The 27,337-nt window shown below is 45.2% G+C and overlaps 1 protein-coding gene across 7 annotated transcripts in view; it reads right to left on the reverse strand.

Moving 5' to 3' along the window:
- SP110 (SP110 nuclear body protein) overlaps positions 1-27,337 on the reverse strand; it is a 45,566-nt gene that overhangs the window by 15,658 nt on the left and 2,571 nt on the right. For 4 of the 7 annotated variants that reach the window (XR_004958659.1, XM_036254204.1, XM_036254209.1 and 1 more), the window contains exons 2-11: positions 27,022-27,172; positions 18,803-18,971; positions 16,158-16,424; positions 14,826-14,909; positions 12,995-13,072; positions 10,456-10,524; positions 5,566-5,688; positions 3,883-4,011; positions 2,944-2,997; positions 725-790 (exon numbers count right to left, since the gene is read on the reverse strand). Coding sequence is in view for 6 of the 7 variants with exons in the window: in XM_036254204.1 (XP_036110097.1) it covers positions 725-790; positions 2,944-2,997; positions 3,883-4,011; positions 5,566-5,688; positions 10,456-10,524; positions 12,995-13,072; positions 14,826-14,909; positions 16,158-16,424; positions 18,803-18,971; positions 27,022-27,171 (1,189 nt within the window). In the remaining variant the exon portion in view is untranslated. Of the gene's footprint in view, positions 1-724; positions 791-2,943; positions 2,998-3,882; positions 4,012-5,565; positions 5,689-10,455; positions 10,525-12,994; positions 13,073-14,825; positions 14,910-16,157; positions 16,425-18,802; positions 18,972-27,021; positions 27,173-27,337 lie in introns of those variants that run through there. The other 3 variants (XM_036254208.1, XM_036254205.1, XM_036254206.1) reach the window with 3 other exon arrangements.

The raw sequence follows: 27,337 nt of genomic DNA on the forward strand, positions 1-27,337 counted from the left end.
CAAGCAGAAAAATGGGGTGTGTCCAAAGCAGGGGAGCTCACGGGATGCTGCATGTTTGGGAGCTGAGATGAGATACACTCACAGGGCTCCCAGGCCCCCATAAGGTAGGGAATCCAAGACACTCCTCGCCCACTGGCACGCCTTGAGCTACAGAAAAGGGAAAGGGGAAGGAGACAAGGGAGCGAGAGGGGGTGAGAATGCAGGGAGAAGGGGAATAGGGGGATGGAGACAAGAGAGAGAACAGAGGAGCCAGAAAAACAGGTTCATGACTTTTTATCTCCTCTACGAAAGTAACACGAGTTTCGTGCTAGGCGCTCAATAAGGAGGGAAGAGTCTCCGGGTGGTTGGAATGCTCGTGGCTGCAAGTCCAACTCCTGCCTGATAGCGGCAGTCCGGATCCTGCCCCCACGTTCGGATTTGCTTGTCTATTCTCCCTGGCGCCGAGCTTACCCTAAACTCAGTCCTCATCTCAAAGTGTCTGACGCCTCTTGGCCACCTCTATCCCATTCCTTCCCAATGGTAAGAAAAGAAGGCTTTGGGACCAACAGGGTGTCTGGGTTCTCACTTTGTGAGGAATCCCTTGACGGGGTGGCCTCGGAGACGGGGAGGGGACTGGCCCAGTGAGACCCAGGTGGCCATGTGGCTGGAGAGGGGGCCACGCTTGCCATCCAAGCGAGGACGCTCGTGAACAGCAGTGAGTGATGACGTCACTCTTCTTACTTACCTTTCGAGAGCCTTGTTTTCTGTCTGGTTTTTGAACTTGACCAGCTACATTTTTTTCTCATTTTTTCTAAAATAGAAAAAAAAAATCTCCGATGGCTATAAATATTGATCTACAAGCTTGAGATGGCAATATTTTATAAATCAATTTGTTTCTGTCGTCCCATCACCTTGGGGAAGCAGAAAACTATGAGATCTATGTGAAGACAATACTCTATTTTACTTGAAAATGAAAAAGGTTCAATAAAGAAGGAACAAAGATATAGATTCTTAATATATAAGTTAGACCATTTTCTAAAATAATTTATAACCAGGTTTTTCAAGAAGAAAATACATAGAGAGTTTATGATAAGCTATAGATATAAAAGATTTCTTAGCCAAAATTCAAGGCCCGAAATCATAAAGGTAAAAGATAGATAGATTTGACCATTTGAAAAATTAAAAATGTCCACACTTCAAAAAACATCCCCATAGTATTAAAACAAAAAATAGGAAAAAAAAAAGCAATCTGGTAAAATATAGAGGGTTAATAGCCTTAATAAATAAAATAAAGATGAATAGCACACACACAAAATGGGCCAAGACCATAAATTGGAAATTCTTAAAGTAGAAATGTAAATAATAAATTGATTTTAAAATTATCTTTAGACCACTAATAATAAAAAATACACTGCTTGGTTTTAAGGATACCCCACCCTTTAAAAGATTTTATCCAGGTACGTAGGGATCTAGTTAATGAGCACTCATGTATTTTTTTTTTTTTTTTAGAGAGAGGAAGTGAGAGGGAGAGAGAGATAGACACATTGATGAGAGAGAACAGCAACTGGCTGCCTCCTGCATGGTCCCCACTGGGGATTTGGTCCACAACCTGGGCATGTGCCCTGACCAGGAATTGAACCGGCGACCTCTTGGTGCATGGGTCGATGCTCAACCACTGAGCCACACTGGCCAGACACACTCATGTATTGTTAAAGTGAATGTAAGCAATTTCATTTTCTGCAGAACAATTTGATGACATATACGAAATTTAAGATAAGAAGACTCAAACCAAGTAATCTCACATTTAGAAATTTCAACGAAATTGGAAATAGCCTAACTGTTCATCAGTAGATGATTACTTAAATTGTTAATCATACAATAATGAGCTATGCAGCTAACAGAAAGGAAAACAGATAACACTGACATGAAGGTATGTGTATTAAATTCCCAATGAAACAAGTGTTTATAGAATAAACTATATAGTATGAGTATATATGTAATATATATGATAAATGTATGCACGTTTGTAAGGTATATAAATATGGTGGGGGAAGCAGATTAAATCGACTTCACTTCCTGATTGACAACTTTCTGTACTGCTTGCAGAATTCAGTAGGAACATTTTATCAGATGGGGCAGGACAGGCTATGCTATAGTGCATACAAAACCACATCTCAGTGGCTTAGCTGGACCGTGTATTTCTGGGTCACACGGAGTCCTCTGCAGGACCTGGGCACCGGGGCAGCTGCCCTCTGTGTGGGGGTGTTCTGTCTCAGGGGCTGGGAAAGGCAGCTGTCTGGGCCAGGGAAGACAATCGGGAATAGTGGCCAGGCAAGGAACACCTGCACACAGCGCGCCGGCAGCTGTGCTGCTTGCTCCTCTCTCTGGTCTCCTTTTCCTCTCACTCTCAAGCCCCTGATGTTGCTGAGCTGAATACTGTCCTTCCGAATAAAAGGACATTTCCCAGCCTTCTTTGCAGCCAGGGGTAGCCAGGTACCTAGTCCTGGCAATGAACAGGTAATGAACAGGTAACAGAAGGACTAGGTTCTCCCGCCCTTTCACTTTGGCTGGAATGCAGACCTATTGGCTGGACCCCCAAGAAGGGGATGCCACACACTGAGTCCGGCGAGACCACAGGCGAGGGCGAGCCTGGGCTCTGATGGTGTATGAAGCTCGCTGGCCACCTACCTCCACACAAGAGAGCAGAAGAAGCTCTCTTAGTTTAGCGTTATTTTTTGGGGGGTGGGGGCTGGGGGGTTGGGGGTGGGGTGGTTTGTTGTCACAGCAAGCAAATCCTTGTAGCTGCTGGGAAGTAGAGAACATTTTTTATGCTGAAAAAAAAAAAATAAATAAATAAGCACACATCTTTCTGGCTTGATTGCTTTTGTAGCCTGAGGTTCTAACAACCAGTAAGAGTGACGTGAAATCCACCCTGACAGAGAGCACCGGGCTCTGCACACTTACGCTTTTCTCGGGGAGATTTCCCCAGAGACAGTCTCCTTCCATGATCCAGGGCATCTAGAAAGTAACAACAAAGTGATTGTTCAATAAATCAGCTTTGTGTTTCAGACAGTGCTGAGTGGGCAAAGCTTTGACAGGGTTGTTTCTGTCCCTTCCTTTCGGATGGAGAATCGCGGCTCCAGGTGCTAGTCCTGTACCCGCTCACCTTTACCCACAGACTCATCCGAAACCCATTCATCGTTTACAGTGTTCTCACCGCCAAGACAGAACAAACTACTCCAACCTCTCCAAGGCTGGCTGCGAAAATAAATAGATTTTATCCATAAGAAAATTAGAAATGTTACCATAGAAGTCAGTGCAATGGAGGAGAAACTGTTAAAATGAGCATTTATTTCAAAGGTGATCCAATTTAACACATTCTTCCTAACAGTGATTAGAAAACTGTTGTTTGAGAGTCAATGTGGGAGATGTACTGACTGGTGCCGTAATGATCCAAATCACCAACAAATAGAAGAATGTTTGTCCAGTTACACTATTACGTTTGTGTTTATGATGAGATGTTCTCTTCCCAATTTTATCGGAAAAGTCATGTAAAAAACATGGATATTGGGGCCCCAGGAAAAAAACTTGATCTATGGCTTGGGTACTTCTAATAAGGTACCAAGAATATGCTTAGGGCATGAATTCTCAGCAGTGGTGATGTTGAGTCCTGGGGGGAAATCTTACTCTTTTTATGCATAAGGCACAAATAAATATATACAAATAAATATATAGTCCATAAATCAACATATACTATTTTTATGATATTAAAATATCATGGGGGTTGTTCATGATTAGTAAAAAAATAAAATAAAAAATAAAAAAAAGCCAGTGAGCTCCCTAGGGCAGTGATAATGGAAAAAGGGCTGAGAAAATCCAGCTTAGAGCAAAACAGTACTGAACCTGGGCTCCTCGGACGTCCCTCTGAGACTCGCAATCCCTCATCTGTACCTTGAGTCATTCTTGGTGGTGTGCTGGGTGGCTCCCGGGGACTCTTCGCTTCACTCACTTCTGAAGAGTCATCACTGACCTCTGAAAAGGGAAGAAATGACATTCCCTTCAGCTCTCAGTAAAGGCACCCTAGAAAGTTTCGTGAATCTCACAGAGACCCAGGAGGGCCTTGCACGCCTGGAGCTGAAGGCTGGAGGTTGCATGTCTTGCTGGAGCCTCCATGGTGCCCCGGCTCACCCACGCTGGCCTCTCCCACTGGGGGCAGTAGTGAGTCCTCCGCTAATGGAGACGTCCAGTGGGAGAGCAGCATCTGAACCCCTGGACCAGAGGCGCAAAGTGAGCTTGGGACCCTCGGGGGGGTCTTGGAAAACTTTTCAGGAGACTCTGAGGTCAAAACCGTTTTCATAATAAGGTGTTCTTTGCCTTTATCACTATGTAGACCTTTGTAAACATGGAGGTACAAAGCCGCTGGTCCCTTAGCACAGATCAAAGCAGTGTCCCCTGACCTTGAGAGCGGTTATGGACTCTTCACCGCCACTCACCATAAAATAAAATAAAATAAAATAAAATAAAATAAAATAAAATAAAATAAAATAAAACAAAACAAAAGCCAATTTTATTTAAGAGTTTTCTTGATGAACTAGTAAAAATTATTAACTTTATTAAATGTCTGGCCTTGAGTACACAGCCTTTTAGAAGTCTTGGCAAAACACTGGAGAGTACGTCTAAAGCTGTTTGCTGTGCCTTGAATTTCCATGGTTATCCCAAGAAAAATACTTGTGTGATTGTTTGAGATGCAACTCACTGTAAAATTCAGTGATTAATATGTTTCAAATGAGCATAATATTAATAAATCTTGCATGAAAAGATTCATTCAAAATGCAAGATCGCATTGTGTATTTTATTGCAACAGAGTATGAAAAGTTCATTGATAGGGTTTCAGATTCGACATTTCAGTGAACCTTGAAGAAACGACCCCTTGTTGAGTGTTAGTGCCAAAGATGGCTCTCCACAGATGTCTCCCACTTGTGCAACTACACGTCTGTGTGAGGCTGCATTTTCTTCCTACATTTCAACCAAAGCAACGTATCAAATGCAATAAAAGAATCCAGCTGTTTATGAATAAGCCAGACTTAAAAGAGATTTGCAAATAAGTAAAATCCTGCCATTATTCTCACTAATTTCCTTTGGAAAATATATCTATTTTCCATAAAATTACTTTGCGTATGTGAACAAGTAATTGGTTTATTATTGTTACTTTTAAGGGAATGAACATATAGGTATTTTTAAATGATCAGTTTTAATTTCTGATCAGGTACATATAAAGAGATACAAAGAATCTACATAATTTTTGAGAGTGTAATGGAGACTTGAGACCAAACTGTTCAAGAGCTGCTGCGTAGGTCCCAGCAGGGGTCAGCTGTACCCTGTGATCGCAGCTGTTTCTGTGACAGAAACTCCTCAGATGTAACAGGTATTTGTGTCCTCTCCGTTGCTCCGGGCGCACCTCATCACCCTTCCCTGCACTGCTCCCCCTTCTCACGCTCACTTCTCATGTCCACCAACCCCGAGCCTGCTGCACGAGAGGCCCTCCCACCCTGAGCCTCACATGGCAGATTCTGTCCCCAGCCTTACCCTCGGGTCCAGACGTTTGGGCCCCTGTCACCACCGTTGTGTTCCTGGTTTTGTCCTTCTTTTGAGTTGCCTGATCCGCCACTTGGAGCTTCTTTTGAATTCTGTGCCCAGGTAAGGTGGGTCCTGGACCAAATAGTGATTTATGAGTAGTTTCTATTAGGGTCCCCAGTGGTCCTCCTCATCCCCCCCTTAGTGACCTTCCTTTTCATGCCTCCAGCCCCCAAACTTTGAGATCTCTGCACCCCTGTGCCTCACTTTTCTCCTGCTGCTTCTCTGTAATTATGTATTTTTTTTCCTTGTGTGCACCTTAGCTCCCCGCCCCCAATTCACAATCTGGCCTTACTCTTTGTACAAACTATTGAAATCAACCAGAGACATTTGGGGGACTCCCAGAGCAGTGGGACTTATTTTCTGGTTCCTCTGCCTGAATGAATTACAGCTGCCCCCAAGAAGTGGCCACATATGAGTAAAACATGGCCTGGTGATTTGTTTCAGCAGTGGAGGGGCCTCTAAGGCCACCTCCCCAGGTTCCCCAGGGAGAGATGGGGTGGGGGAAGGGGTATCTGTGTGCGGGGACAGTCGGCTTCATTGTTGAGAAGAGCTCACAATGTTCACTGGCTGTGGACTTGAGAAGCTCATTCCTGTTGGATGACCATGCCCAGTGGAGCAAGGGTAGCTCCATGGAAACCCCAGGGAATGCACTCGTGGCACAACCTCGCCCTCTGCTGGCAGATGGACGCATTAACTTTTTTTTTAAGATCCAAGTGACCCTTACGGAGAAAGCAGGAGAGGCTAAAAATTGGAGAGGAGGTACCCAGGCAGACCTGCAGAGAGCTCAGGCATGGCAGTTACTGAGCATTTACCCAAGATACGGGCAACCTGAAAGAGCCTGAAAGTCGCCTTTAACTGGCAAGCTGCGTGTTTTTCCTCTATCACAAAGGGAGGGTTTCAGAGAAATGAGAACTGTTACCGCAAATAGAGAATACTACTTTTTTTTTTTTTTGCATACAAGAATGTGGGATGTATATTTTCAGTATGACTGTCTGTGTTCTTTACTTCTCTAAATTTTGGATGTCTTTTCAGGTGTTTTTAGTATTTTCAATAAAGGTGACTAATTAAATGTAAAATTACGTGACTCTTAGAAACATCCCTGTAAATTTTTCATCTAGCCTGGCTGGTGTGGCTCAGTGGGTGAGCATCGACCCAGGCACCAAGAGGTCGCCAGTCTGATTCTGGGTCAGGGCACATGCCCAGGTTGTGGGCCAAATCCCCAGTAGGGGCATGCAGGAGGCAGCCAATCAATGTTCTCTCTCATCGATGTTTCTAGATCTCTCTCCCTCTCCCTTCCTCTTTGTAAAAAAACAATAAAGAAAAAATTTAAAAAATATTTTTTTCATCTAAATGCAGTAGGAGAAAAGACAAATGTGGGAGGGCCTGGCATCTCCTGCTTTTTTTGGTAGCTGAGCAGAGGGAAGTCTCAGCAGGTCAGAGTTACCCAAACAGAACAGGCTGACCCCAGCCCCAGAGGCTCCCGTTTCTAACAAGGTCACTCTGACTGGGGACCCTTAGCTGCTGCATAGTCACAAAGCGTTCCTGCCCCAGTCCTGTGTGCCTTTAGAGCACTAAGGGAGTGGATGCCTCCGTGCCGGGATGCTGGACCCGGGGCGTGCCGACCATCCATGCCTGCTCTGAACAAGGAATAGCAAGAAGGCTCGTGCAGGTTCTGCTTCTCTGCTGTGAGATTTCCCTCCAATAACTCTTCCTTTACATCAGAATCATATGCCGCTGATGGGATCTGTGACTCCGCGTAGAGCAATAATAAACTCACAAATGATCCTTCGCCAGATTGTTCTCCGAATTATGGGATACAGGAAATATGGTTTCTTTCATTTTTTAAAAATTTAAGCCATAATTAATGCCTTATTTGTGCCTGGAGATTTTCATCTAGCTTAGATGAGATACATTACATAAGTAATTACAATAGAGATGTGGGATCTTCCCAAAGGGCCAGTGCTGGGCTCTAGAGGAACATGCAATGGGGCCAATGGAACTAATTTAGGGTCAGAGGACACCTTCTTGGAGTGGACATTGAAGCCAACACCAGTGGCGAACAGGACACAGACAGCCATTTATGGGAAGCAGTGTAGGGTCGAAATTTAGCATCAAAGTGAGCTGCATGTGCCAAGGGTCCAAGGGGAAGGAAACGAAATGGGAGCAATGAGAGTTAGCATGGTTGGCTGGTCTGAGTGGGACGAGACGGAGGTGGAGGGGAGGGGAAGAGCTGGACTGGAGAGCGCACTGACCATCACATGGAGAACTGTGAGCATGATGATGAGAGCAGTGGGAGGTCGTGGATGAGTCATACGCACGGGAATGCGACCGTCAGAGTTCAGTGTAGGAAAGAGGAGATAGAATCCACAGAACTGGTCAGTATGCTGAGGTAGATCATCAGGTAGTCAAGGATGACTTACGTTTTGGCTTGGCAACTGGGGAACTCATTTCAAGTTAAACAAACCCCAAATTCCTCCCAAGGCCTGTGGGGGCCACATGCTCTGGCTCTGCTCTACCTTCTCACCTTGTGCCACCTTCTCCCTTCTTCCTCATCACCCAGCAACACCGACCTTTCCTCTCAGCCTCAGCTCCTTCACACTGCGAGTCTCTCTGCTTGGACTGTCCAGCGTGTGTGACCTCCACCCCAAGCTGCAAATCACGTGTGACCCTGTCCTTCCTTTGCTTCCTTGCTGTCATCACTGTCGGAAATGATCTCGTTTACTGCTTTCTGGCTCATGTTCTTTCTCTCCCCCAACCAGGATGGAAGCCCCAGGAACGTTCTTCCTTCTTTCTCTTGGCTTAATTTCCTGCTTTTAAAGAAACTAGACCATCAGCTCTCAGAACAGATATTCACAGAATTCGTGCTCACGGCCTATTTGCTGGATAAAGGTCTGATGATACCTAGAAGACTAGGGTTTAGGTGAAGAAGAAGAATTCCGTTTCAGAAGCGTTTAGACTGGAGTGTCTGCGGGAGACCTGCAGACAGGACGGCCAGTGAGCAGTCGGCTTTATGTTGTGTTGAAAACGTGGATTTGGGAGTCATCAGCATCGAGGTGGGGACTGAAGCGAGAGTGATTGACGGGGCTCAGGGAGTGGGGGTTAGTACCCTGAGTAGTTTACATCACATCGAGAAGGCCCACAGGGAATACACACAACAGGCTGAGATGGAGAGAGCAGTTTGTCTTTTCTCCAGGCCCAGGAAGACCACTTACCTTTGGGGAAAAGGCACAGAACGAAATTACTTCTATGAAATGTCTTAAAAGGGCCCCAGCCCTGTGATTTGGGACACTGGAGACATGCTAAGAGGAACCTAAGTCAGGGAAAAGGCACTCCAGGCCCTTGGCTACCTGTTGCTCCAGGCCCCACCCCAGCCCCTTACAGCCACAGCTGTCTGCATATGTTCTCTTCCCTGTTCGCTATCCAACCACTGCAGCCAGCGTCTGCCTCCATTACCATGAACACTGTTTTTCAGTGACACCTGCGGCCAAACCCAAGGTCTTCTTTGAATGTATCTGAATCCCTCTCTGTAGTCAACCATTTCCTCTTGACTTACTGATGTGATCTCTCCTGGTGCTCCACCCTCCTCAAGGGTCTCTTCCCTCCGTCTGTTTTGCTGGTTTTCTATTCTATTGGGATTTCTCAGGGCAGAGCTAAGTCCTGGGTTCTCTTCCTCTCTCCCATGGACCTGGGTACCTTTATTTTGCCGATGACTCTTACGTTTCTACCTTTGGACTAGATTTTTTATTGAGTGCCAGATTGGTATATTGCGGGGGAGTTAAACTTCCCTGAATGCTCAGTACTTCTGCAAGCAGCCCTACTCTCTTGAAATACAGAAATACACACAAGAAATGTTTGCTTTCGTTTCCCCTGGAAACTTTACTTTTCACATACCATGAGATTAGATCTACAGCTAATTTGTCTACTTAACTGTTCTGATTCAAAAGAAAAATAAAACTTCTCATGTCCCGACATGGCCAAATGGTTACAGCTAGAGGTAAGTTCCTAGGGTAAGTCCCAAAGTACCAAGCATCCTGGTGCACCCTCTTCTTAGGTAATTACAGGTCAGAAGGGATGAGGCACAGGACTTGGAGCCATCTCTAAGTAAAAGATAAGAACACCTGTGGTTTCTACAGCTCTCTCTGAAGGACACATTTAAATTTCAAAAGAGTAGGGTGAGGACCCAGGATGCTGTCCTTGTCCTGTATATAAACAGCAAATCCACCCTTCTCTGTTCCTCGTCTATAGACTGTAATCGGCCACTCACATAGTAAAATTCCATAGCTCTCTTTTTGCTGCGTGTGGGTCTGCATGTGGGGGACAGACGCTGCTTTGTTACTCTGGCTGTTGAGCTAGTTGAGCATATCAATCAAGAATTTATTTCCCCGACGCAGGTGACTTGCATTTCTGCAGTAGTCATATATATAAAGAACATGACTATGCAAGTGGGGTAACATCTCCCCCTTTCACAGTTCTTGGCAAAGCATGTGTCAGGTATGACTGTGTAGATGGCGGGCACACATCTTAAAATGGACAGGTCAAAGACTGAATTATAAAATGTCCCTTCAAATATATTGCACCTTCTCTCGACAATGGGCACTGCCATTCACCCAGCCACTCAAGCCAGAAATTGAAGAGCAAGCCTCGAGATCACTGTGTTTTTATCCTCAGTTTGCACAGCACCCAAATTGTCTTGTTAAGTTTAAAACTGGATAGTGTCATTCACTGACTCGATCTCTTCAACGGCTCCTCCTTGCATTTAGAATAAAGGTCACCCGCCCACACCTTGACCTACACGCGTGAGCCACCACCATCCTCTGGCCCCCTCTTCTGCCATCTTACCCCTTGGAAGGCTTTTTTTCTGGTGTCTCTTTCTTGGAGTGTCCCAGATACTTCTTTTTCTTTTCTTTCCTAAACAGAAAGAACACAGATCATCTTTTATAGCTACACGCATAAATCTGCCAAGCTTCTAGGTCAACGTTTTTTAGCTTTTACATTTGGTCTTCAAACCCCAGCGGCTAGGAGGTGACTGGTGATCTCAGGTAATGCTGGTTCGGGAATGAATGGGGGAGAAGAAATTCCAAAGTGGCAAAGGAGGGAGAGACAGGAAGAAAAGGGGACAATGAGCCCAGGTAACGCATTTCTAGAAGCTTTGTGACCTGGAGGGGAGGGCAATGGAGGCACGTGGAGTGGGATGAGGGTCAAGAGAAAGTTCTTTTATGAGCTGGGACAGGTGTGGGCACTGGCTGGAGGCAGACCCTTCTGAGAGGCTGATGCTGAGTCTCCTGTCAGGTGAGGAGGAAGGACTGCTTTGGGGAGGAGGGAACCAAGGAGGAGGCACATTGGTAGCCTGAAGTGCGGAGAGTCCCATCGGGCGTCTTTCTGCGAAGTAGGAGGAAAATCCATCTCTTGACAAAAAAGGGAAGCACAGAAAGGGTCAGACTTTTGACATAAGGAGCTCAGGGTCTGAAAGGATCATCACAGGAAGTGGAACGGTCACGCAGGGAGGAAGGATCGGTTATCTAAAATTGTGAAGACACCATCCGTGCAGTCTGCCCAGCAGTGACTGCTTTCAGATGCAGTGTGCAGAAAACAGGAATAGTCTCCTCCATGGATTTCCAGAGAGTTCTAGAAAAAGACAGAGAGTCAAGGCAGGTTAAGTATTGGTTACTAAAATGATGGCTCTTGGACTCTAAGCTGGTATGAAGGGGGTGAAGAAAGGCAGATGATACAAACAAGTGTTGGGGAGGGTATGGAGAAAAGGGGACTCTAGTACACTGCTGGTGGGAATGCAGAGTGGTGCAGCCACTATGGAAAACAATATGGTGTTACCTCAAAAAATTAAAAATTGAACTTCCATTTGACCCAGTGATCCCACTTCTAGGAATATACCCTAAGAAGCCTGAAACACCAATCAGAAAGAATATATGTAGCCCCATGTTCATAGCAGTGCTATTTACAATAGCTAAGATCTGGAAACAGCCCAAATGTCCATCAGCAGACAAATGGATTAAAAAAACTGTGGTACATGTACACAATGGAGTACTATGCAGCTGTAAGAAAGAAAGCTCTCTTATCCTTTGAGACTACATGGAGGGACCTGGAAAGTGTCATCCTAAGCAAAATAAGCCAAACAGAGAAAGACAAGTATCATATGATCTCACTTATTTGTGGAATATAATGAACCCAACAGTCTGAGGAATGGGGTAGTCCCAGAGACGTGGAAGTGGGGTACAGACTGACTACTCACTATCCCCAGAAGAGGGGGTAGAGGGGAAGATAAACCACAGAACTTATATGCATGTATGCATGGACAATGGACATGGACAACTAAACTGGGGACAGGGCGGGGAGGGAAGGGAAGGGGGAAATCAGTGGGGGGAAAACGAGAAACATCTGTAACAAAAATAAATAAATTAAAAAGAAAAAAGGCAGATGATAGATCGGAAAGGGAAAGGCCAGTGGACATCTCAGTGAGGCTGAAGGACAGCTATAGAGGGAACACACTGTAGGAAGAAACAAAGTAAGGGTATTTTTGAATTAATTTTTAAAGATTGTGCTGAGGAGGGGAAATCAGAGGTTGAATGATTGCTGTAGAAAGAGCACACTTTAAGGGTTTAGTGTAAAAAAGAGAATTCTTTAATTATTGGGAGGTTGAGCCAGGTTCGAGAGGCGAAGGGCCTGTGGATTCTTTGGGTGTGGGAGGCCAACAGCTGGTGGAGGGAAAGTCACTGGAAATTAGCAGATGAAGGACTGGTGAGATCAGTTTTGGATGGACCTCTTATCACATGTACCTTGAAGGTGTCCAGGATAATGGCAAGATTTGAAACAGAGTAACTAAGTCAGCCTTGAGTTCTGCTGGGGAGTGCCGGGGAAGTCAAGGGGCAATGCTGATGAAGTCGTGAATATTTCGCAAGAATGGTAAAGCCCCAGACGAGGGGGTGGGCGAGCAAGGGGCTGGCTGGGGACAGTGGGGAGAGAGGTGTGAACACCCAGCCTGCCTTCCACACTGAGGTGAGCAATAGCAGAGAACATGCTACTTCTCTGAAGAGCCACGTCTTCGGAGAAAGCAGGGTGCTCTTGGGAAGCCACCTTTCGGTCGAAGGAGGTGCGACTAACCCTCCATGAAGCTGTGGCTGTAGAAGAGCTTGGTCACCTCAGACAGGCAGCTTCAAGGGTGCAGACTTCAATGGCCTAGATGCTTTCTGCTGTCCTATCGTTTCACGAGGCCTCAAAGGAAGAGGCAGTGAAAGGGAATCGCAGAAACAGATTGCACCGAGCGCGAGCCGGCAGTCAGAGTGCTCGTGACAAGCTATGATCAGGAAACAGGACACAGCTCCCCAGCCCCCTCCTGATGCCTGCAGGAGAAGCCAACCCTTACCTTTCCTGACCGGAGGTGTGCTGGCTGCCTCCTGGGGCTCCCCTGGCTCCCTTGGTTCAGGAGAGTCAGTCCTTGTCTCTGACAAAGGAAACAAGGTATTTCAGAAGTCAGATGGGCTCAAGAGGAAGCGCCGAGGGAGCTCAATGGGAGAGTAAGAGGGTGGAGGACGTGTGTGGCCCAGGGCTGGGGACACGCCAGTTCACAGGGTTCCCTGGCTCTGCCTCTATTCGAGCGACCATCACAGAGCCAGAGAGCAAGTGCCCGCGGAGGAGGGCTCCGTGTGGCCCATTGGCATGGATCCCCCTTACTGGCCGGAAGATGAGCACAGGGCTCTCGGTGCCCCCACGCGGGGAATGAGGCTGAGAGCAGAGTAAATGTCACCTTGTATTCTGACAGCCACAGTGCAGGGGAGTATCTGCCGTGTAAATAATACACGTTATTGAGGAGACGTCTGTGAATGGGTTTTTAACCTGCTCTACCCGTGATCATTCCACCTTGAGAAACAGTGAGGGGCTAAGTGCTCCGTATGCTTCAGTTGAGGACGGCAGAAGCCATCTGGTACTTGCTAGTCCTTGTTAACTGCAACTAGACACAGTCCTTCATCTCTGCGGCACTAAGGACGGAAGGGCTCACAGCCGTGAAAGCGAAAGCCCGGCTCAGGAAAGGCGGCCCCCCGTTTGCCCTGGCTTCGCCTCCCATTCTGGCCTGTTTAGGAGCAGGTAGCATGCCGGCGCTACACCCTCTAAACAACTTGTTGCATTTCAAAAGTTTTCAATAATATCAATTTTTAAAAATCCAAACATATGGAAATTTTGAGGGTTGACAGTAAAAGATCCCCACAATCAAGGTGGGGCCCGAGAAGGAGAACCAGCCATGTCTGGGGCACCAGTTCAGTGTTAGGGCCACACAGTATTTTGTTTTTTTTGTAGTTTGATGGAGCAGTTTGAGCTTTACCTTATTTATTTATTTATTCATTTTAAATATTTTTTCTTTATTGATTTTAGAGAGAGGGAAGGAGAAAGAGAGGTAGAAACATTGATGAGAGAGAACATTGATTGGCTACCTCCTGCGTGCCCCCCACTGGGGATCGGGCCCACAACCTGGGCGTGTGCCCTCACTGGGAATCAAACCGGCGACCTCTTGGAGCATGGGCTGATGCTCAACCACTGAGCCACACCGGCTGGGCTTGAGCTTTACCTTATTGAAGGGGCCTCAAAGATTGGCTGAGTCAAACAGTCCTGCCCTGGCTCAGTCCTTTGTGCTTTTCCCAAGTTACTGCCACAACCCCTTCTGGAAGATGAATGTTGTCCCTTTGCAGACCCCTTAGTGGTGCCTGAGTCCAGGTCCGGTGGGTATTAGTGGGGCTCCTATCCCTTGTTATTGGTACCCCCTCCCAGTCTACCTTGCCCTCCCCAGGGACTGTCTCTCTCCAGGAGCTTGGGTCTCCTGCCTGTCCAAGCCCCTGAGGGCTGGTGAGCCAGGAGCTGCACCATGATGGTGATCAGGAGCGGTGAGGAGAGCCCTCTCCCTGGAACACTTAAATGGGTTCTCCTCTTTGTAGACACAAAAACTAAGGTGGACTTAAGTCATTTAAATCAAAGTTACCTGGACCGGCTGGTGTGGCTCAGTTGGTTGAGCATAGGCCCATGCAGCAAGAGGTCAATGGTTCAATTCCCAGTCAGAGCACATGCCCAGGTTGTGGGCTTGATCCTCAGTAGGAGGCGTGCAAGAGCCAGACAACTGATGATTCTCTCTCACTGATGTTTCTATCTCTCTCCCACTCCCTTCCTCTCTCTCTCAAATCAATAAAACATATTTTAAAAAATGTTACCTGGCACAAGAGCTGAGAGAGGACAGGGCATTTCTTGAACGTCCTCTCTCTCTTCTGCTTGAGGGGTCAGGTTGCCGCTGGACCCTGCGTGGAAGAAAAGGAGCTTCAGGTACCAGGCCCAGCAAGCAGGGACCAGGGAAGGAGGAAGGAGAACAACCTATTCTAGCAGGGGAGCAGGATGGGCCGGACCGAACACCAAGGTCTGGTGAGGGTGAGACAGTGGGAGAGCGAGCCATCATTTCCCTTCAGTTGGCTACCTACCAGCTTAATGACGGCACCTACTTTTTCTTCGCAAACGCTAGGAGATGGAATCTTACAGTGTTACGCGCCTTGTGATTATGTTAACCTTATTTGGATGGTGTGTATTAGAGGCGTGAACAAAACATTATTTGGACCCAAGAGGACCCTAATTCTCAGAACTCATGACACTGTTTCTGGCAGCACCTGGTAATACACCGTGGTATGTGTAATACACGCAAACTCCTTTATAACGATGGGTTGCAGTCTTAGAAACTAGATCAGGCCCAGCAGGCCTTTAAACATGGGATCGTCTTTTCTAATAATTTCAATAACATCACTCTTAGAATTCAAACCTTGTGAACACGAATACGGCTGACACTGAACACGGCCGGTAATCAGTCAATCGGGTGACGGTGGGGGATGTGTGTGTTGCCCGTTGCTGACAGGCCACGTCAGAACAGTGTGTTGGAATGTTGGTGGACAGGGCTGCTGGTCATCACAGCATCAGACTGGCTGTGGCAGCATCCCTGCCAGCAGTCTGTGCCAAACACATGCACCAGCTCCCTTCTGCCTTTTTCTTTGTCTAACCCAGTTCTTTCTCTCGGGTTCCTGCCGCCAGCCTCCTGCTCAGCAGGTGTGTGCTCTCCCTGCACCGCGACCCTGAGCTAAAGTCAGCCAGCCCCAAGCACACTGCCTGGCACAGCGGCAGGGGGACGGCTGGGCATCTGTTGCGTGTCTTCTTCATCGTCTATGTAGAATATAAAGTTGGCCATTAAAGAGAGGAAGAAAAATCATTGCAGCTTACAGGGACAGGGTGTGGGGGAGGAGAGCGAGTGAAGGGTAAAAATGCCCGGGGCAGATGGAGCACCCAGATCCAAGTGCAGAGACGGAGGCTGTTCCGGGGGGAAGGAAGCAGGTGCTCTGGGAACCACCCCCACCCAGGTCCCTCACGGTGTCCACAGCTTTCTTAGAAAGAGCTGTGTATGGGAGGTGGGTATATGGAAGGGGCACACAGATGACCCTGGGGTTCTAGACGTGGCCACAGGGACCCCAGGCTGGCAATGCTCAGGTGTTGGACAGCCTCTTTCTCACCTGGAGTGGTCCTTCCTTTTTGGAGGACGCTGGGAAGAGCCTTGGCAGCACCAGCAGGGCCGGGTGGCCTATCCAGGACCTTCGTGCTGCACAGAGGGATGGCTCTGGGCTGGCCGGCCGCGGGCTCAGGAGCAGGGCGCCTCGGTGGAGGACGCTGGGGCGCTGGCAATGGCAGAAGGGTCTGGTGGGAGCTTCTTCCTGCCGTGTTGGCTGGGGCGTCAAGGAGGGTCAGTGTGGCTCTGTCCCATCCTCCGCGGGAAAAGACAACTGGATGGATAAAGGAGCACACATCAGCACCACGCAGCCTTGGGATCACGTGGGGAAGGGATTGCTTTACACGATTTTCAGCAGGTTGGGGCCATGGAGTTATTCATTCTCCCCCAGGTTCGTAGAATAAATTCATCGTCATCGTCATCCACTTATAGCCTCTTTCTAATGTGTTAACTTGATGTGGGCATTCAGCGTGATAGGAACTGTATCCAGCCCTGATCTAATACCAAAGTTGTTTCACGCATAAAGTTGGGTTTCACTTTGTCCCCAGGGATTTAATAGTTTTTTTTAGCTTTTCCTTAATTTTGGCTTCAGAATTTAGACAATTATGAACAATGTTTTATGGAAACAGATGCCCTTGTTTTAATACATGAACATATCACAGTTCCCTGTGGCAAATAAGATAAAATGTAAATTTCTTTTCCTAGTGTTTCTGGTGTCTGCATACTCGGTACCTCCTGACCTTGCACCCCGTGACCTGTCCACACCCAGCATCCTTCCCATTCTCCAATACCTCTGGCCCTCAGCTTTGCCCCGGCTGCTTGGCCAGTGGTGGGTTTCTCTGATGATTCTTCTCCATCACTTATTTCAGAAGTAAAGCTTTCTTAACCAGAGCAGAAAAGGTGAGATTTTGGAGAGAGGCCCAGAAAAAAATCATAGTTACACGTGGAGAGAAAGGTCTGAGCTCAGCCAGGTCAGGGGACACGGGAGCGAGCGGTCCCTCTGGCTGTCAGACTTGTTCGGCGTGGCCTCTGTGGGCACTTCTGTCCGGCACCGCCCGGATGCTGCCAGGAGCACGGGCCACGTGAGCGATGCCCGCCTGGAGGGGCCTTTCCTCTCCGCTGCTCCTTTCCTGTAAGCATCCACTTCTCCCTCGAGGGAGGAGCCTCTGGACCGAAAGGTGTCAGAGGGCAGACGCAGAGCTGTCAACAGCGGAGTTCTGTGCTTCTCTCCCTTCACAGTCTCAGATAAGGGAACCTTGTGTTTCTCCTCAAACCTCAAATGGTTTACCACCCACTCCTCTTACTTTGTTTATTTTTTTTTATCCTCACCTAAGGACATTTTTCCATTTTTTGTTCAGATAGAGTGAGAGGGAGAGAGAGTGAGAAATATCGACGTGAAAGGGACACATCGAGTGGCTGCCACCCGCATGACCCAACCAGGGCCGGGGACAAACTGCAACTGAGATACGTGCCCTTAGCGGAAACCGAACCCGGGTCTCTCCGGACGGCAGGCCGACGCTCTAACCGCAGAGCCAAACCGGCCAGGGCCTCTTACTTTTTTTTCCCTGAGCTCCATCACTGCTGTCTTCTACTCCTTCATTTATTCAGTTTCTTGCCCCTCTCGGTGTGCTGCATGCTCCACAGTGTTCTCGTACCTCTCCTCTGCCGGTGTCCCCCGTCCCCTCCCTTCCTCATCAGCTGCCTTTCTTCCCTCTGCCAATGTCACACTCTGCCTCCAACCATCCTGTTCAGAACAGTGACAAATATCCAGGCCCTGGTATCAGGAGATCCAAGTAGGACTTCTGGCTCTACTCTTAACAGACAAAGGACTTTAGGAAAGTTACGTTGAGCTTTAATTTCCTTATGTGTCACATGAGGATAACTGTGATTTCATAGGATTGTTTGTTTGTTTGTTTGTTTATTTATTTCTCACCCACGGATATTTTTGCATTTATCTTCAGATAGAGCGGGAGGGAGAGAGGGAGGGAGAGAGACAGAGAAATACTGATGTGAGAGAGACACACTGACTGGCTGCCACCCACACGATCCCAACCGGGGCAGGGGACAAACTGCAACCAAGGTACATGCCCTTAGTGGGAAATGAACCCTGGACTCTTCGGTCCACGGGCCAACATGCTCACCGCTGAGCCAAACCAGCAGGGCCATAGGATTGTTTTAAATACGCTATGAGATAATCATGGGAAGTGCCTGGGATAATGCCTGGCACATACCAAGCACTCAGAAAAAAGAAAAAACCAAAAACAAAGAGCAGTTATTATCCATTCCTACCCATTACTCTTCCTCTCTGGCTTTCCTTGTCCTTCCATCAGAAAGGGCCTCTGGAACTTCGCATTTTTGTCATATTGTGCCTTCTCTAGAGACTGTCGAGTATGCTCAACTGCTCAGTTTGCCCCCAATTCATAGAACCGGTCAGACAAAACATTTATGTCCTCTAGAGAGTCATCCCAGAGGACCAGGGCTAGAGGCTCCTCTTGCTGCCACACCCACGAGAGAGTGGGGCCCACACCTTCCCAGAGAGAAAGTGGGCAATTCAAGCATCTTTTCCCCGGGGCTGGAACACAACCCGAGCTTTCAGCAGCGCCACCGCCCCCACACTGCGGAAGCCCCAGAGGTGACCGAGAAGCCCCACACCGTTTCTGAAGCTCCAGAGGACCGCCTTCAGTCTGGGGTATTCGCGCAGGTTGATTTCACTGAACAGCATCTCCAGAAGGGACAGATTAAATTTCTCCTCCAGTTTGCTGAGAATGTTGTACACCACTCTGGGTACAGGGACCGCATTTCTGCAGGCTTCTAGAGATTCCTTAAGAAATGGGGTGAAGGATTATGATACATGATTATAAAGTGACATGGAGGTGTATTAGACATTTGTGGTTTTCTAAGTTATAAGAATGCTATTTTGCTCTTTGGAGAGACTATTTAATGCAAAATGTACAGTCAAATTCTGTAATGTAGAGAAATAACAGTTCCACATGTTTACTTTGGGAAATTCACATATAATTTGATATGTAGTCACATGAATAAACAATTTAGCCTCCTTTAAAATAAGTTTGTTGCCCTGGCCAGTTTGGCTCAGCAGTTGGAGCGTTGGCCTGCGGACCAGAGTCCTGGGTTTGGTTCCCGCTAGGGGCACACACCAAAAAAAAAAGTTTGTTTTGTGAACCTTATTTTAGGTACATTTAAGGGAACAGAGAAAATTTAAGAAAGGAACGTGGAGTCAAAGGCTGTTATGGTATAATTAATTCTCCAAAGCTCTGGGACATTTCAACAGTTGATCCAATGGTTGGTCACTAGTGGCAATTCTGTTGATTTTTGTTAGCCTGTATTCTCTCTTTCACTGTTGGACTTGAGATGGCCCAAATGGGTTCCAACAATAGGGAAATGACCCACAGACTCTTCTTGATGAGAAGATGGCTAAAATAACAAACATGGTGGGAGAGAATTGATTGCAAAATGCTTATGGAGCACCTATCTGGCTAGTCCTTGGGTACAAAGCAATGGAAAAGATCAACATGGTGTTGTTCTTATGGAGAGAGGAACACTGTCAGGCAAAGAAGATGGAAGTTAAATAATAAACACAAATGAAAGAAATACCCAATTATTGAAAAAGGCGATCAAACATAGCAGTGGGCAAGACCAGAGCGAGGGTGGGTGTGTGAGGGTGTGAGTTGTGTGTGAGAAAGAGTGTGAGTGAATGTAAGTGTGGATGAGCAACTGCGCAGCAGTACGGAAATTTAGGGCAGATGATTCTGGTGTTGTGGATGGGGGAGCAGTTGGCATTGCTGTGCACTGCTTGGCAGGGTGCTTCTCCCTGCTCAGGGCTGGAAGGCCCAGCCACTTTGGAAGATCCTCTGGGTCCTCCCTGGGAGGAGGCAGTGGGGAGCAGCTAGAGCCCAATGACCTGTGGCACCAGAATGCCTTACACCATCAGACCAGAGGCCCCTGCTGTGTGAATGCAGGCCAATACACAGTAACCACCCTGTAAAGGCACCTGCTCCCAGTAGCAGTGACGGGGCTCAGGAGCTGAGCACAGCCCCCAGCAGCAGCAGCACCAGCTGTTTGGAAGTGGAGCCCCACCCCCATCAGCAGCATAGGCTTTTGGGAGGCAAAACCCTCCCCTGGCAACAGCAGTAGCAGTGCAGATTAGGAGCTGAGCCCTGCCCCCAGCAGCAGTGAAGAATCAGGAGCTGAGACCCACCCCCAGCAGCAGAAGGAGTGGCTGATCGCTTGCAGAGCCCCAGCCCCAGAAGCAGCACAGACACGGGAGCCAAGATCCACCCCCTGGCAGCGGCAGCGGCAGCAGCAGAGCAGCAGCAGCGGCAGCAGCAGCAATGTGGATTGGGAGCCAAGTTCCACCAGGCAGCAGCAGTACCCAGGGACCCATACACTCCAGCAGCACCTACAAATATAGGAGCACCGAAATATATTTTAAAATGTCTGGGGGACTTTAAAGAAGAGATCGACAGCAATACAATCATAGTAGGGGACTTTAACACTCTATTGACATCACTGGATAGATCTAGACAAAAATTTAACAAGAAAACAGAGAGACCCTAAATGATACACTAGATCAGCTGGATTTAATTATGTTTACTGAACATTTCACCACCAAGCTGCAGAATACACATTCTTCTCAAATGCACATGAGACATTCTCAAAGATAGACTGCATATTAGGACACAAACTAAGTCTCTACAAGTTCAAGAAGATTGAAATCATATCAAACATCTTCTCAGATCACAGTGGCATGAAACTAGAAATCAATTACAAAAAAAAGATTCAAACACATGGAAGATAAATAGCATATTATTAAATAATGAATGGGTTATAAAGGAGATCAAGGAAGAAATAAAAAAAGTTCTGGAAATCAATGAAAATGAACATACAACACCATAAAATCTATGGGACACAGCGAAAGCAGTCCTAAGAGGGAAGTTCATAACAATACAGGTCTACCTCAAGAAAAGAAAAGTTTCTAACAAACTAATCCCACAACTTAAAGATTTAGAAGGAGAACAAAAAGAAAAACCTAGTTAGTAGAAGGAAGAAAATAATAAAGATCAGAGTGGAAATACATGACATAAAAACTAAAAAAAAAAAAAAAAAATTCAAAAGACTAAAGAAACCAAGAGATGGTTCTTTGAAAGATAAACAAGATTGATCAACCTTTAGCCAGACTCACTAAGAAACAAAGAGTGAGGACCCAAATTAATAAAATCAGAAATAAAATTGGTGAAGTAAAAACTGATACCAGAGAAATACAAAGGATTGTAAGAAAGTACTACGAACAGCCCTGGCCGGTTTGGCTCAGCGGTTAGAGCGTCGACCTGCGGTCCTGAGAGACCCGGGTTCGGTTCCCGCTAAGGGCGCGTACCTCGGTTGCAGTTTGTCCCCGGCCCTGGTTGGTTGTGCGGGTGGCAGCCACTTGATGTGTTCCTTTCACATCAATGTTTCTCTCTCTCTGTTCCTCTCTCCCCCTCCCACTCTACCTGAACAAAAAGAAAAAAAAAAAGAAAGTACTACGAACAATTATATGCTAATAAATTCAACAACCTAGGCAAAATTGACAAATTCCTAGAATTGCAGTCTTCCAAAACTCAATTGGAAAGAGTCAGAAAACCTGAACAGACCAACAACTGAGGCTATAGAATTAGTAATCAATAAACTCTTAGCAAACAAAAGCCCTGGTCCAGACTACTTCAAAGGGGAGTTTTACCAAGCATTCAAAGAAAAACTAAAGCCTATTTTTAAACTATTCCAAAAATTCAGGAGAAAAGAAGACTTTCAAGCTCTTTATGAAGCCAGCATTATTCTAATCCCAAAACCATATAAAGATACTACAAAGAAAGAAATTGCAGGCCAGTATCCCTGATGAACAATAGACACCAAAAACCTCAACAAAATCTTAGCAAATCAGACCCAGCAATATATATATTTAACTGTAAAAACTTTTTATTTTGATTTTTTAAACTTATCTTTATTGTTGAGTGTATTACAGATGTCCCTTCTTTCACCTTCCCCTTGAACCCCCGTCCCCACTTTCACCCCCCCTCCTGTGTTCCCCACACTATTGTCTGTGTCTATTGGTTATGCATATATACACAGAAGTTCTTTGGTTTCTCTCTTCCTGTCCCACCTTTCCACTTCCCTTTGAGGTTCGTCAGTCTAACAACCAATTGGTATTTCTTAATCCCTTTATCTTTTTCACCCACACTCCCTCTCATCTGGTAACCAATAAAAAGTCCTTTGTATTTATGAGTCTGTTTCTGTTTTGCTTGCTCATTTTGTTTGTAAATAAAATTGTTGATAGTATGTATGTATTACCATTTTACTGTTCATATCTCTTCTTCTTCTTCTTCTTCTTCTTCTTCTTCTTCTTCTTCTTCTTCAAGAAGACCCACCAACATTTCATATCATACTGGTTTGGTGGTGATGAACTTCTTTAGCTTTTTCTTGTCTGGGAAACTCTTTATATGGCCATCGATTCTAAATGGGACTCTCTGTGCTTCCTGGACTTGTATGTTTGTTTCCTTCACCAAGTTAGGAAAGTTTTCTGTGACTATTGTTTCAAATAGGTTATCAATTTCTTGCCCACACTCTCTCCTTCTGGCACGCCCATGATGCAAATGTTGGTACACCTGAAGTTGTCCCACAGGCTCCTTATACTGACCTCATTTTTTGGATTATTTTTTCTTTCTGCTCTTCTGATTGGGTGTTTTTTGCTTCCTTATATTCCAAATCGATGGTTTGCTTCTTGGCTTTACCTACTCTCCTATTGATTCTCTGTAAGTTATTCTTTATTTCAGTTATTACATCCTTCATTTCTGACTGGTACTTTATTATGCTCTTGAGGTCCTCATGAAGTTCCTTGAAATACTCACCAAGTTCACTGAGTGTCCTTATAAGCAGTGTTTTGAATTCTACATCTGTCAGATTGTTTATCTCCATTCATTTAGTTCTTTTCCTGGAGTTTTGTTCTGTTCTTTCATTTGGGACATGTTTCTTTGTCTCCTCATTTTGGCTGCCTCCCTGTGTTTGTTTCTATGTATTAGGTAGAGCTGCTTTTCAGTAATATATTTTTAAAAATTATATAGCACAACTGAGTGAGATTTATCCCAGGGATACAAGTCTGGTACAATATTCACAAATCAATAAATGTGATACACTAAATGAAAAAAAAGAAAGATAAAAATCATATGATCATATCAATAAATGCTGAAAAAGCATTTGACAAAATCCAGCACCCATTTTTTTTATAAAACCTCTAAGCAAAGTGCAACTAGAAGGATTATACCTCAACATAATAAAGGGCATATATGACAAACCTACAGCCAACATCATACTCAATGGACAAAAACTAAAAGCATTTTCCTTAAGAACAGGAACAAGACAGGATGTCTGCTTCCACCATTCTTATTCAACATAGTACTGGAAGTCTTCGCCACATCAATCAGACAAGAAGAAAAGTAAAAAACATCCAAATTGGAAAGGAGTAAGAAAAACTGTCATTATTTGCAGATGACATGACATTGTACAGAAAACCCTAAAGACTCCACCAAAACACTACTAGATTTAATAAATGAATTTGGCAAAGTAGCAGGATACAAAATAAACACCCAGAAGTCATTGAAATTTTTACACATCAATAACGAACACACAGAAAGAGAAATTATTATTTATTTATTTATTTTTTATTATTTTTTTTTTATCATCCTCACCCGAGGACCTTTTTTCCACTTTTTGTTCAGGTAGAGTGGGAGGGAGAGAGAGAGGAAGAGAGAAAGAGAGAAACATCGATGTGAAAGGGACACATCAAGTGGTTGCCACTCACACAACCAACCAGGGCTGGGGACAAACTGCAACTGAGGTACGTGCCCTTAGCGGGAACTGAACCCGGATCTCTCTGGACCGCAGGCCAATGCTCTAACCGCTGAGCCAAACCGGCCAGGGCCAGAAAGAGAAATTTAAAAAAATAATGCCACTTACCATTGCAACAAAAAAAATTAAGATACCTAGGAATAAATTTAACCAAGGAGGTAAAAGACTGGTTCACAGAAAACTACAGGACATTGAAAAAAGAGAGAGAGAAAAATATTAAAAAGTGGAAGCATATACCATGTTCATGGGTTGGAAGAATCAACATCATTAAAATGTCCATACTGCCCAAAGCAATCTATAGATGTTATGCAATCCCTATTAAAATACCAATGGCATACTTCATAGATCTAGAACAAATACTTCAGAAGTTTATATGGAACCAAATAAAGACCCCGAATAGCCACAGCAATCTTGAAAAAGAAGAACAAAGTTGGAGGGATCACAATTCCAGATTTCAGGTTATACTACAAAGCCACTGTAATCAAAACAGCCTGTTGCTGGCACAAAAATAGGCATATAGATCAATGGAACAGAACAGAGAACTCCAAAATAGACCCAAGATATTATGCTCAATTAATATTTGACAAAGGTGGCAAAAGCATACAATGGAGTAAGGACAGTCTCTTCAATAAATGGTGCTGGGAAAATTGAACAGCTACATGCAAAAAGATTAAACCAGACCACCAACTTACACCACAGAAAAGAATAAACTCAAAATGGATAAAAGACTTAAATGTAACCCATGAAACCATAAAAATCCTAGAAGAAAATGTAGGCAGAAAAATCTCAGACATCATAGTAGGGGAATTTTCACAGATACATCACCTAAGGCAAGAGAAACAAAGGAAAAAAATTAATAAATGGTACTACATCAAACTAAAAAGCTTCTGCACGGCAGAAGAAACAAGCAACAAAATGAAAAGGGAACCCACTGTATGGGAGAACATATTTGCCAATGATACACTGGATAAGGGGTTACTATCCAAAATATGTAGAGTACTCATACAACTCAACAAAAGGAAGACAAACAATCCAATTAAAAAATTGTCAGAGGACCTGAATAGATACTTCTCCAAATAGGACATACAAATGGTCAAGAGACATGAAAAAATGTTCAACATCACTAATTATCAGAGAGATGCACATTAAAACAACAATGAGGTATCACCGTACACCTGCCAGAATGGCTGCCATCAACAAATCATCAAACAACAAGAGGTAACAAGGATGTGGAGAAAAGGGGACTCTAGTACACTGCTGGTGGGAATGCAGACTGGGGCAGCCACTATGGAAAACATGGTGTTTCTTCAAAAAGTTAAAAATGAAATTTCCATTTGACCCAGTGATTGCATTTTTAGGAATATATCCTAAGAAGCCTGAAACACCAATCAGAAAGAATATATGTACCTCTATGTTCAGAGCAGCTCTACTTAAAATAGCTAAGATCTGGAAACAGCCCAAGTGCTCATCAGTAAATGAGTGCATAAAAAAGCAGTGGTACGTTTAAACAATGGAGTACTATGAAGCTATAAGAAAGAGATCCTTTACCTCTTGAGACAACATGGAGGGACCTGGAGAGTATTATGCTAAGTGAAATAAGCCAATCAGAGAAAGACAATCATATAATCTCACTTATTTGTGGAGTATAATGAACAAAAGCTGATGAACAAAATAGATCCAGAGACATGGAAGTAGGGAACAGACTGACAAACCTCAGAGGAAAGGGGGTAGGGGGGGCAGGAAGAATAAATGAAAGCATTTATATGCATGTCTGTATAACCAATAGACACAGAGACCAGTACAGCGAAAACAGGGGGTGGCGGGAGCGAGATGGTGACAAGTGTGTCAAAGGGAGAAAAGGAGGGACATCTGTAATAAAAATATTAAAATAAATAAAAAACAATCATTATTGAGAGAAGTTTTTTTAAGGAAAATCATAGATTTCTATGAGAGAGAATCATGGGGGGGGGGGGGTGTCTTAATTAGATCGATAGGTCAAGAAGGCCTCTCTGAGGAGTGACATCTGGGTTATGATCTTCAGAGAACCTGAGCCAACCAGGCTAAGACGCGGGGAAAATGGTTGTACCAGTAACATTTTCCTAGGCTCAGCAAATGCTTTAAACACCCCAAATTATATTTAAAAAGTGCCATTTTTATACATATAGTCATCTCCCATTGCCTGCCTTTCTTCCCATCAGAATGGACTGTGGGTGACTTGCTCTTAGGAATTAGAATGGTGCCATTAGTGGGATAAATAGTGTCCCCTCGCTCCAAAGATATGCCCACTGGAAACCTGTGAATGCGATTTTGTTAGGATAAAAAGGTCTTTGCTGACAGAAAGTTAAGAATTTTTAAATGAGATCATTTTGGATTACGGTGGGCCCTAGATCACAATGGCAAGTGTCCTTAGAGGGGAAAACGGAAACCCAAACAAATAAGGTGATGTAGAGAAGGAAGCAGGGAATAGATGTTTTTATGAGTCAAGAATACCAAACACCGCTGGTACCATCAGAAGAAAGCCAGGGAACAGATTCTCCGTCAGAATCTCTAGAAAAAAATCAACCTTGCCAACACCTTAATTTCAGACTTCTGACCTCCAGAACAGTGAGGGAATACATTAAAAAAAAAAAAAAAATTAATGATTTTTTTGAGAGACAGAGAAAAACATTGACTTGTTGTTCCACTTATTTTATGCATTCATTGGTTGATTCTTGCATTTGCCCTGACCCGGTATTGAACTTGCAACCTTGGTATATCTGGACGATGCTCTAACTAACTGAGCTCAGCCATTTTTTTTCCTTTTAAGTTACCTGGTTTGAGGTCATCCTATGACACCCTCTCTCCCTGACAATAAACATTTGGGTCCAGGTCTCCTAAACTCTAGAAGCCCTGAAGGGTGTTGGTTTGAGACCTCAATAATCAGGCATTCTTGGTGAGGATTGGGCTGTCCTGGGCAAGTGGTCAACATGACTCACCAGGTACATTTTCTCTGTGATGAAGGATTTGTCACGAAGGCCTTCGAAGAAGGGAAATGGCTTGGCTATGGCATAGGCGATTTCCAGCTTCCGATGCATAAAGTGCTGGTGAAGACGAGTCTGTTTTAAGTCTTGGGTCACGTTGAACATCCTATGGAAGGGGCATGAGACAAACAGAGAAGCAAAGATGCTGTGGAGCTTGGGAAGCTGCCCTTTCTATTCAGTGGGCACGCAGGCCCCAAAGCATCCCTGCAGCAGTCCGCCAAGCGATGTCTGCCTCAAAGACTCCTGAGCAACCCAACACCCAGCAACAGTG

The sequence above is a fragment of the Molossus molossus genome, unplaced genomic scaffold (genome assembly GCF_014108415.1).
Source record: "Molossus molossus isolate mMolMol1 unplaced genomic scaffold, mMolMol1.p scaffold_m16_p_11, whole genome shotgun sequence".
Lineage (NCBI taxonomy): Eukaryota > Metazoa > Chordata > Mammalia > Chiroptera > Molossidae > Molossus > Molossus molossus.